General features: G+C 33.3%; 2 protein-coding genes across 2 annotated transcripts in view; both read right to left on the minus strand.

Moving 5' to 3' along the window:
* Nucleotides 1–4,558, minus strand: part of LOC110454171 — a 31,890-nt gene extending 27,332 nt beyond the window's left edge. The window contains exon 1 of the mRNA XM_021503549.1: nucleotides 4,392–4,558. Within this exon, the coding sequence (XP_021359224.1) occupies nucleotides 4,392–4,499 (108 nt within the window). The 5' untranslated portion in view covers nucleotides 4,500–4,558. The remainder of the gene's footprint in view (nucleotides 1–4,391) is intronic.
* A 5,661-nt stretch (nucleotides 4,559–10,219) lies between these two features.
* The window catches only part of LOC110454164 (anoctamin-4-like), a 7,650-nt gene continuing 5,470 nt past the window's right edge, over nucleotides 10,220–12,399 (minus strand). The window contains exon 3 of the mRNA XM_021503539.1: nucleotides 10,220–11,027. Within this exon, the coding sequence (XP_021359214.1) occupies nucleotides 10,845–11,027 (183 nt within the window). The 3' untranslated portion in view covers nucleotides 10,220–10,844. The remainder of the gene's footprint in view (nucleotides 11,028–12,399) is intronic.

Below are 12,399 nucleotides of genomic sequence, written 5' to 3' on the forward strand. Positions count from 1 at the left end.
AACTTCTGAAGATGAACAAATGAAGACAGATGTCTTTTAAAACGTGGGTGTGTGAATTAGCTGTTATATTTATATAATTCTTGTTAAAAATTTAAATGGGTTAAGGTTAGCAACAAATCTGTGACTTACATCTGCTTTTTGGCGTTTGGCGTATGCACCTCTGGCTGTCTTTGGTGACGAAAACCTGTCTGTATAAGCTGTATTTTCTTTCTCCATCAGTGGAATGTCCGGCAATGCGTCATCTTTCAGCTTTGCCCTCCGTGAAAAGTTCAATCCCAAACTCTCGAATTTCGAACTGTGGTACTGGAACATGTCCATTGAAAAATGCACACTGCATAAGGTGTGATGATTTGTTGCTGTGAAGCTGGACCTTCGACAGTAATGTTCCCATGTCGATCTCTGCACGGGATTCTTCGGGAATTTGAAGAACGAAATTCCGCTTCCTTTCTTCAGTCTATTGGAACAACCGAAAGCCGCACAAAACACCATTTTACCAAATAAAAGTACACACCAACTTTCATTCAAAAAGTTACGTTGGCTTTCACAACAAGATTTCCTGTTTACGCTAACTCGGAGACTGTGATCAGCTGATACGATATGTAAACAAACAGTGTATTATGGCGGCGGCTTGATTTTTCGCGGACTATTATGACGTCACAAGGGAGTGGCCTCGTTCCGGGTCACGAAATATGCATAAATCAGAGGTCAACTCGTATGACCCAATAGTCGTGTCACTTCAATGTAACCAAACAACGCGTGCGGGATTGGGCGTTTTAATAAGGGTTTAAAACACAACTTTTTTATAATACAGAATTTTTATTTTTCGTTGCACAAATCCTTTAATACAAATTTGGTGCGTAAGTACGTGCTAATTTTTGGCATATTCCATTTCGGTGGAAGAAGTTTCTTCTAAATATAATTTAATGAAAAATTTGGTATTTTGCCGTGTTCATGGTTACATCAATATTAATTGTAGATTCAAACAACTAAAAAGATACATAAAACATTAGTGAAATAATTGAATATTATCATCAACAAGGGGCTGACACTCATAGACACTCGTATTGTATGAAATTTTCACTGTAGCAGACATGAATATACGGATGATTTCCTCCTACGTCCAACCACGGAATTATCAAAGTCCGTGGTCCAACCTAGGAGCTACCTACACAGGAAAATATTAAGAAATGTCAAAATCAACTAATTTCTGACTGAAACGACTTTGGCTTTCTTTGTTGGAAATCAAATATCATATGTATCTCAATTTACGTAGCTCAAATTACCGGGAAGGTTGCGACAGGCTGTCAAAAATATAGGCGTGCCCAGATTAACAGCACAAGCGCTGATTGGCTACCCAATCAAAATGAGTTTCAAGGTATTACAATTCACGTTTCAAAGGTTGCCGACTCAAGCAATTAGTCTCAAACTATTAACCTGGGACAAACTTACTGCTTATAAAAAAAAGTTAAAAAAAATCTCAATGCCTACCAGTTTTCGGATTATCGGGCCTGAATAGGACTTACGGGCCTTAACATGAATTAACATTAACACTATTTCTTCTGTAAAAAAACTTTTAGTAAATAAAGCAAATTCATATTCAGTTTGAAAACAGGTTAAATTTTCTTTTTGGGGTCATATTACATAGTTTGCTAAATACGAACCATTCAAATTCAATTTTAGACGTTATATTTTATACAAATTGTATAGAATTTATGTAATACACCAAAATTCTGAGGTCCGCACAATTTTCCTTTTCGGCAAGCTAACCCTACCACTTATACTTATTAACATCAACGGATTCTTATTTCAAAACCGGCTGCCAATAAGCTTTCTGTTATGTTTTGAAGGGGAATATTTTTCTCTTTCAGAAAGGTAGACTACAAATTGTTAGTTGGTAAGCATTTTAATTACGAACACATGTAAATAATGCGTACAGAATCTGTAAATAATCAAGATATTCAAGTAAGACGGCAAAGTATTCTATTTTAATACAAATACAGAATAAACATAGATAGTTGTATATATATACACGAAAAAACAAGAGTACCGGAAACGGTACAAGAGTTGCCTCATTCATACTGTTTAAGGTAATAACATTGTGTCGCCATTTCTCAGTAGAATTTCTTCAAATTTTCTTGTAATATTGCTTTGAAGTAAAGAAAAATGTGTGCCACAAAAACAATATAGGTTGTCAGAATTGTAAGGATTTTAAATGGGAATCTATGTAATAGTGAGTGAATTTTGAAAAAAAAATGAAACACGCAATGTTTTGCAAAATAATGTCCATCAAAATGAAACTGACATAGATTAGTATTGCATATCAATTTCAAAAACGCTGAAATTGTGTAAAATTAATTATCTATAAACGATTAAAAATTTGCATTTTATAATAAAACCATATACACTTAAGAGTTATCGTTCTTAATAAACTTCACAGTAGTGAAAAAGTAGCCGGTTTCCTGAAGTACAAAAAATTGCTTTGAAATACTTTAATATTGAGAGAACACACTGTTTTGTCAATAATAAGCATACAATATTCATCAGTTTAATATTAAACATCAGAATTTGCGGAAATTGTGATACTGTCTCCCTACATTGGATTTTCAACAAGGGATGTACTTCCTGTTTCCGTTTATCAATACACTCCAATGACCTTAACACATATACCACACACTATTTTCATTTTGTGATGCATGGCATGATACGTCTCATGTTTTGTAGCTATTCTCTGAGTAATTGTCATATAAAATAGGGACTTTCTACATATGCGAAGAGTAAGGTCTTAAGATTTAAAAAAATGCATTGCTACAGTAATAGAATGGCGTAGAACTACAAGTGTAAAAAGGCGGGGATTCCCCAGGTTGGGGTTTCCCCTTGCTCTGTAAACATCAGGGTTACTGTCTTTTCATGTAGGGAAAATTTTAATTTGATGAACTTCAAATGAACGATTGGTGGGATGGTGTCACTAGTCATAACATAAAGTAAAATAATTAGTGGTGTGGGACGTCAAGGTCCTCAGTGGAAAACACGTGTCGCGCTGACAGAGTCATTCGGACGCTTGCATGTAAAACGTCAATTAAAGTCTATCTATCTATATATTCTGCATCACCCTCTTTCGAGTATTATGTGCAGCGTAAGTCAAGGGCTATTATGATGGCATTATGACTTAACGTATAATAACAGATAAAGAACGGTATTCCGGTACTTTAATCTGTGTTATCAAACAAAATGTTTAAATGTGAGAAAATGTTAATAGTGAACTCGATGAAGAGAAGACGTCAATATTTTAAGTTACAACAAACACTGGAATAAAAACACAACTGATGTGTTTATTCTCTCCAATTCCAATCATCCATTTCGTCTTATATTTGACAACCCTTAAGGAATTAGAATCTTCTATCTAGAAGTGACACGGTACGAAGTGTTTGATGCGACGAATTGAAATGGTAGTTTTTATTTCGTTTTCATGTGTTTTGACCCCCCCTACCCCTTCCATAAAAAAAAAGATGCTATAAGCAACCATTAAAATGTGTAAAATATCCATTTAATTTACATTACCTTAGTTTAAGTAACGTTTTATATATATATGTTTTAAGTAAACGATTGACAACAAATATTATTTTACAGAAATAAGCACCATTTTCATTTTTTACCCTTAAATGTGATTCTTTCGATTTATCCTTAGTATCAAGCAAAATGTGTAAACGAGTCATTTGGCTAATATTTTTATACAAGGACGGCTGGTTGATTGAAATATTTTATATTTTAAAGGTATACTCTCGGAACGATGATGAAATTTTATAAATTACTAGTTTGCTATATGCTTTTATGTTTTTGTCCCAAATTATGTTATATGTACTGTTTATCAAAATAACGATTTCCCCTCCCTTGTTAGTCGTTTTTCAAATACATTTTAACATTGACATGCCATTTTGTGTAAGGGCGATTTATATCAGCAAATTAGGTTTCGATGTCAAGCCTGAACATTTAAACTGCGGTAGGAAAAGAAATAAATAATTTCCACACTTACACTATTACTATACAGTTTAGAACAAAAAGGAGTAACTTCGTTAATACTGGTCTACGACAATACTTAAGGCACTTTAAATGATTAGAAATTATTTACATACAAATGTCCTAACTATTAGGTCTTTATTTTAGTTATAATACTTATCTCCTGTCAGCATTTTTCTGGTGTTTTAATATTTGAAATTACGTGTTAATCTAAAAACTAATACATTTCATTTAAGTGTTTGAGGTAATTTTACACGACCTTCACATATATTCATGCATGTGTCTTAACTTGGCTAGAATATATATATACATGTATACGTAAAAACATATTTTGATATTTCACGACCAAAGCTTGTAAAACTTATGCAAATAATTACCTCTCCGATGTCCCGAATGAACCGCCGTCCTCTCACTTGCATCTGCTGGTCGCACAGATACCGCACCAGGAATTGCGTATCTAATTTGCACAAAGTTCGCTTAGTCATACTGAATGTCGAGCATAGAATGACCACAAGTGGTTGCACTCCCTCTATTTACGTTGAAATCTCACCTTTTTTTACACGTCCAGGTGTCCAAGTAATCGCTATGAAAACACGTTTTGATGACTGTCAGCGTTTGACATCTGGGCCAAGCGTTCTATTCCGTTTGACAATACCCGAATGTTAATAGTAAAAGAAACAAATCAGCGGCACCTTTTGCTAATTATTAAAACAACATGTCATATAATTTACTGTCAGCGGTATGACATGTTATTTACATGTTGGATAGAAAATTGCTGCAAAAATATGTCAATTTCAATTCAATTTTCAATTTCTTTCTCTGTAAATGCAACAGATCGCATATAGGAGTTAAATTTACATGTGCATACAAGTAAATATTACAATCCATTTATGCAAGATGGCGGAGAACATAGAGTAAAATACAAGATGACATCATAACAATGTTGTCAACATACAAAAGAAAATACATAATCATTGTCAGTGGCACAAAGCTGGAATATACACGATTGCTCAGATATTAAGTATAGACTTTCTTTTAGAAGTAGCCTGAATTAGATACTAACCAAAGTTTCTCAATTGTTTTTACATTTTTGCAGGCGAATAATTGTATCAATTTATAGACGGACGGACGACGGAAATAATAGGGTTTAATATATTTGGTTCTAAGCTCCGAGTAAACTGGTCACAACAAAATAAAATGGGTTTCATCCTCGACGTCATTTCTATTGCAAAGCGAACACTGCCGTTGAGCTCTAGAAGCTATGTCAAATGTTGCACGTGAACACTTTATAAAAATATAAATAAATAAAACAAGGACGGAAATATAAAACAAAACGGTCTTCAAAATACCATAGTCCCTTTGTATCTGAAATTCACACAGAACAAACAATATTTATAATAGGCACACCACATTTCATCATCAATATATAATATTATAATACCATTGTGTATTTGACAGTCTTTTTTTTCTAGCTGATTTTTTATATTCCCTATCAGGAATCGATATCTTTCTGTTAATCACATTATTTTTTTACCATTATTATTTAATTTCTATTTCTTTATTTCCTACAATTTCAAACTCATAACTGTCGCTTAATAACTTTACATTGACCCAATCCTGTATATCTCAGGGGGGACCCAGGAATTAATTTTGGGTGTTGCCCCAAATTTTAAACTCAGAAAAAGACATTTTGTTGCACTTATCTAGAACTAATAAATTAGAAGGGTCATGTCGGTTGTACATGTATACTACTTTCTGGCACCAACAAAATAAATAGAATTCTGAGATTGTGACAATTATGATTTCCCAGCCGAGCGGAGCGATGCTTTTTTCTTTCTTTCTGAAGATGTAATACTTAACTATTTCAAGCGATACCAAGAATTTATCGGACATTATTTACTTTGTCAAACAGATCGAGTGAGGCGTAGAATAGTTTTCTGAGTTTCCAGGTTATATTTATAACGTAGAGTATATATATTTTATGATGGCCGTGCGGAGCGAGTGTTTACAACTTCGGTAAAATATATGGTAAAAATGTAGGTTTTTGGTTAAAATGTTGATGCTTGTGTCATGCCCTTCATGTGCATGTAGTTTATGCGAGCATTTTGACAATTAAATATTGATTTATTTTGTCATAAATATGAGTTATGATTTTGTACGCATACATATGTGCAATGGCAACACCTAATGAAAAGGATATACATGCCAGGCTTAAATGCTTACATTGGTTATTATTCGCCTGATAAAGTGATGCTAAGGAGGGTGCTTCATTGTCTTTGTAATTTTTAGAATTTATATTTTTATTAAAAATCACTCCTGGTGAGCATGTGTACATGAAACCACAGGTGAAAATACAGGTTTATCTATCATGAAATAGACTCTACCTTTGAAATAACACTTTACCTATTATATACCTAATTCCAACAGATGGTATAGTCCTGTCAAAACTGACAGGATGATCACACCGTGACATTTATATTGCTCACTGGACTGACATTACCTAATCTTATTGTTCTAATCATTAGAACAATAAGATTAGGTAATGTCAGTCCAGTGAGCCATAACCACTGACCAGATTGGAGACCCTACTTATATATAGACAATAGAGGATTAATTTCCTATTGTTTGAGTATAAGTATACGTGGTGGACTCATTGTTTGGACAACACCCTTGGGCATATATAGATATTCAAACTGTTGGCAAGGGGAAGCCATAAAAAAATCATAGTTCAAGGGATGGTTGATATTAGAAGGAAAACCTATATGAAACGGAGGAAAATTTTAGGAGATTATTTTTGGACACAAAAAAGGGGGTGTTGCCCGGGCAACTAGGGCAACACCCCTGGGTCCGCCACTGTATCTTGACTCTGACCTTTGACGAAATTGACCTGCATCGAATATACCATGATAACTGACCAATCTAACATTTATTTTCTACAATATTTAAAAATAAATTTCGAGGTCACAGAAACTTTAAGCTGAACCAAAGCCTTTATCAATCTAATTAAAATCAGATCTCTCATCATCACAGTAAGTAGTGTAATGAGAGAATTGATTTTAATGTTGATATATGCTATGGAAATATAGAAACAGACTATACTTAAATTTTGTCCAGGTAATGTAACTTTCCTGCGTCACGCAGTATAGCAGGAAATATGTCTAATAGTTTCGTAAGTTAAGATTAGCATACATGAATATTCATGAGTAGCGGCAATGTGCACGAGCTTTGTGTGAAGGTACACGTGATGAATGGGAGTACAGGTGTGATAGTGGATCATTCGAGCATGGCAGAACATCGTTTTTGATATATTTTTTATAAAAAAAACCACGAAAAGTGTATTTTAATTGTCTTTGCGACATGGAGATTATAGGTATTGATCTGTGGATCAAATTGGGGTAAACGTCAGAAGGTTTTAAGTTTCATCTCTGGTTTTTAACCCTAGACGTTGTATAAGCACATGCTGTATATTTATGTTTATTGAAGATTGTATAGATCATAGGTTATACTTTATAGTTCGATATGAGGGAGATTGGATATATATATGTCGATGTATACATTATATTTACATGGATCGAAACCATATTGCAAAATAAAAGTCGGTCCATCAAGTCCGTCGGACAGACTACTTCCAAAAGTTCGAGAAAATGGTGTGTTCTTCATTAAGTAAATCAGACACTCAGGTAGTGAAACAAAAACAACCCGTTGGCTGATTGGCGAATGTCGTCAGGCACGGCCTTCAACATCGTTTGATTGACAGACAGACAAGATAGGATCACTAGAGAGTGACGAGCAGTGATGTTGATGCAAATGAACTCAGTGTGAAAACGTTTTTCATTCAATGACCCACTACGTAATATTATGTTTAAAGGAATTATAGGATTTAAATAAAAACTACATTAATGATAAAAACCTAACATTTTAACACACTTGAGCTCTGTATTAGACATGATTGATATCAAGACATTTAATGGTTTCACAGATCGATACGGTATATTTTATGTTTTAGCTTATCTTGCTAGATTAACAGTACTACAGACTGTATGATAATTGTATTTTACCATTTTAAACAGTATAAATGTGTCATATTCTCCTTTCTTTTTATCACAATTTAAGATACGGATCATGCTTTCAAATTGTCCATCTTATTCCATGTTGAATTTAAATACAATCTGTAACAAATTGCTCGCGTAAATTATTCAAAGAGTCTACATTCTTTTACTTGTCAGTGACAAACAGTGGAAATTCCGTGAACTCTTATATCTCTTAAAATTTTAGGCATTATCAGATGGTCCGTAGCGTAGTAAAAAAAAACAAAAAACACCACCACAAAACCAATTACGTGGTGAATTTTTTACACGTGCTGATCATAGTTATAACAAATGATTTGTGGTATCATTCAAAGTTAAAAATCACATGACAACATTATACGTAAAAACAAAATTGTATGTTTTATTTTGGGTTTCGAGTATGCTTGATTTTCATAGCTTAACGTCGATAGGTATGGCTGAATGGTACCGGCTGAATTTTCCCCTCCATATCGACTATTTTACAGGTAAATATGGACATCTATCTTATCGCATGAGTAAGCGCCGATGAGTCCTGCTGACATCTCGTGATTCTACACGTCCCGATCGCGGGGGTTCATCGCGATTCGACTTGTCATCGCAAACCATCGTGATTGAGTCTTGATGACCGATCGGCATAATTGACCTATCATCACGAACCACGGTGATTAGATCATGAGGGGCACGCGTCACCCTAAAACTTGATGATTAGCGTATCACTTGGAATATCAATAGGCCGTACTGTATGTAAGTATTGGGAGTGTATGGCCGTTAACAATGTATGAAAATTGCACTGTCACCTTGTAATAATGTAACATAACATTTCAAGTATCCATCGTAATAAATATAATGTTTTCCTGTCATACATGTACTTTGTTTCATGGGTTTTTGCCAATGAGCATATGGTTCCTATTCAGTAGTACAGTTTTAGAACAATATGGTTCCTATTCAGCAGTAGTTTTAGAACCATATGGTTCCTATTCGGTAGTAGTTTTAGAACCATATGGTTCCCATTCAGTAGTTGTTTTAGAACCATATGGTTCCTATTCAGTAGTCCAGTTTTAGAACCATATGGTTCCTATTCAGTAGTACAGTTTTAGAACCATATGGTTCCTATTCAGTAGTACAGTTTTAGAACCATATGGTTCCTATTCAGGAGTAGTTTTAGAACCATATGGTTCCTATTCAGTAGTTCAGTTTTAGAACCATATGGTTCCTATTCAGTAGTAGTTTTAGAACCATATGGTTCCTATTCGGGAGTAGTTTTAGAACCATATGGTTCCTATTCTGTAGTTCAGTTTTAGAACCATATGGTTCATATTCAGTAGTAGTTTTAGAACCATATGGTTCCTATATTCAGTAGTGCAGTTTAGAACCATATGGTTCCCATTCAGTAGTAGTTTTAGAAACATATGGTTCCTATTCAGTAGTACAGTTTAAAAACCATATGGTTCCTATTCAGTAGTCGTTTTAGAACCATATGGTTCCTATTCAGTAGTTCAGTTTTAGAACCATATGGCTCCTATTCAGTAGTACAGTTTTAGAACCATATGGTTCCTATTCAGCAGAACATTTTTAGAACCATATGGTTCCTTTTCAGTAGTAGTTTTAGAACCATATGGTTCCTATATTCAGTAGTGCAGTTTTAGAACCATATGGTTCCCATTCAGTAGTAGTTTTAGAAACATATGGTTCCTATTCAGTAGTACAGTTTTAGAACCATATGGTTCCTATTCAGTAGTAGTTTTAGAACCATATGGTTTATATTCAGTAGATGTTTTAGAACCATATGGTTCCTATTCAGTAGTANAATGGTATGTAAAAGGAAGATGACCTTTGAACTTTGACCCTTTCTCATGACAAGGTCAAATATGAAATCATACAATTTATTTCCTCAGCATCTTACTTGTAGAAATTTATTTCAAATTGAAAATAAACCTCTTTTATAGCACTATTTGTAAGTTTCTTTCACAAAGAATATTTGTGGTACACATATTTTTAATAATTAACAATGATAAGATTAATTGATAAAATATATAACTTGGTATAATATTTATATAAGGCTATAAGTGAATATAATATTTCATACACAAACTCTTAAAGAAATAAATTATATATATAACTGAATAAAACTACGATTTATAATATATTTAGAGAAAATAAATGTATTTAGATTTAAAGGAACAAACTATTTCTAACCGTTTTCAATAATAACGAGTATATACATGTATGTCTATAAAAATTTCACAACAAAAGATTCAATGTTTGTTTTAAATCAAATGTCTAATCACAAGACTTTGGTTTTAATACTTAATAATATATCTACAACCTGAAAGTACTGGGTTATAATGGATTATAGCTACACTGAAGCTAAAAAGAAAGTTACATGATCTGTCGTAAACGTATTTCAAGCAAAAAAATATCCCTTTCAGGCTGCGTAGAAAAACACTTAAATGTATAATTTGTCGTCAGGTTGAGATTTTGGCAAAAAAATATGAAAAATGTGTATTTATGATAACCACAGATTATTCTAAAAATCACAAGTTAACCATTGTCTTTGAATTATATACAGTAAGATACAAATTGTCTCCAGAAAATTCTGCAAAATCAAATATTTGTTTCCTGTGCTTTCTGATAAACAGAACTCTGAAACACACAATGATAGAGTTTGTTGATTGATGTCAGTAAATGGGTAAATACTCCTCCTCTGTATCAGACCTTTTTTCCAGTTATCATTTTTCTAGGAGATAAATCTTGTAGCTGTCATCAGAATTGCGTACTGGTGGCGTTTGTGGCATTATCATCGCCACGTCTTGCCTTCATTACTGTCTCCGCTGTATAAAGTGCTTCCTTGGCCAAGAAATTTTCTCTCAGCATCTGGAGCTTCACAGATCCTGGCATGTCTGGGATGAGGTACATCACCAACCAGGTTGCCAATACAATCAAGTTCTGTAAATCAAGGTGAAATACAGAGAATTAAAACTACTGAAAATTTAAGTGAATTCAGATATTGAAACATATACAACACGAAATATCTTTAAAGCTAGAAAATGACATTTAATACCTCCATGGTAAGGTAATTAAACACAAGTTTGAATTTTTGATAATTTTCTACGTATAATACAAGTTACTTTGACTAAGGCTCCCAGTAATGACTCAATGAAGGTATATTCATACACAGAGAAATCAGTTGAATAATCTATAAAGAAATAAAGTTGCTATAGAGCGATGATGAAAACTTTCTATTTGTGACAATAACCTTGGCCTCGACCTTGAAACTATAAAACCTGAGGTTTTTGTATACTTAACCTTTGTATAAAGTTTGTTATCAAAATCATAGACAGGATGGACATAGCAAATACTGTACGCCCCCCACNCTTTCTGACTTGAAATCAGAAAAGAAAATTATCAAGCTTTAAAGATAAAGCTTGCTAATTTTATGAATATTTCAAAATTTCTTTTCTAATGTTTTGTTTCTGTTATTGAATTAATACATTCAAAGATGATAAACAAGTAATAAACTTAAAATAGTTTATATATATATTGTACCGATTCTGTGCCATATAACATCTTGTAAAAGTAGTTTTCTCACATGTAACTTTCTGTCTAGACTGGCCCCAATCTCTAGAATATTAAATCATTTAGAAAAAAATAAACTCTAATAATTTCTAATAATAATTGGGTAAGTGTTTTCTATGTTTTCAAACTAGGGGGAGATTAGCTAGTAGTTAAATGCAGCCGGGAAATTCTTCATAAATGCTTAGGGGCTGGTAGCCAGTCTACTTTCTATCATGCGGTTAAACCTCTAACAGCTAATATATCATACACAACGATAAGTGTTCATCGTATTTCTCAAAGCTTGATTTGTAACATCATACTTATTATTCTAAATAACGATTTGATCACAACAAATCAACACGTAAAGTCAGAAATGATATATACATGTATGTATAAGTATTGGGACTGTACGGTCGTTAACAAAGTATGAAAATTGCACTGTCACCTCGTTATAATGTAACATACCATTTCAAATCAACATTTCTAGTATCCATCGTATTAAAATCATGTTTTCCTGTTATACTTTGATTTCATGGGGTTTTGCCGATGAGCATATATGGTTTCTATTCAGTAGTACAGTTTTAGAACCAATTTAGATAGAACAAGAGGCCCATGGGCCTTAGCGGTCACCCGAGTTCTGATATATTTATACAGAGAGTTGATTTTTGTTTTTAAAACATGAACAGAAATATCATTCTAAATCACAAAAATCAATAATCCCACCTTATTCAATATCTAGCATACAGATTTAAGACTGAAAAGT

The sequence above is a fragment of the Mizuhopecten yessoensis genome, unplaced genomic scaffold, assembly GCF_002113885.1.
Source record: "Mizuhopecten yessoensis strain PY_sf001 unplaced genomic scaffold, ASM211388v2 scaffold7713, whole genome shotgun sequence".
Lineage (NCBI taxonomy): Eukaryota > Metazoa > Mollusca > Bivalvia > Pectinida > Pectinidae > Mizuhopecten > Mizuhopecten yessoensis.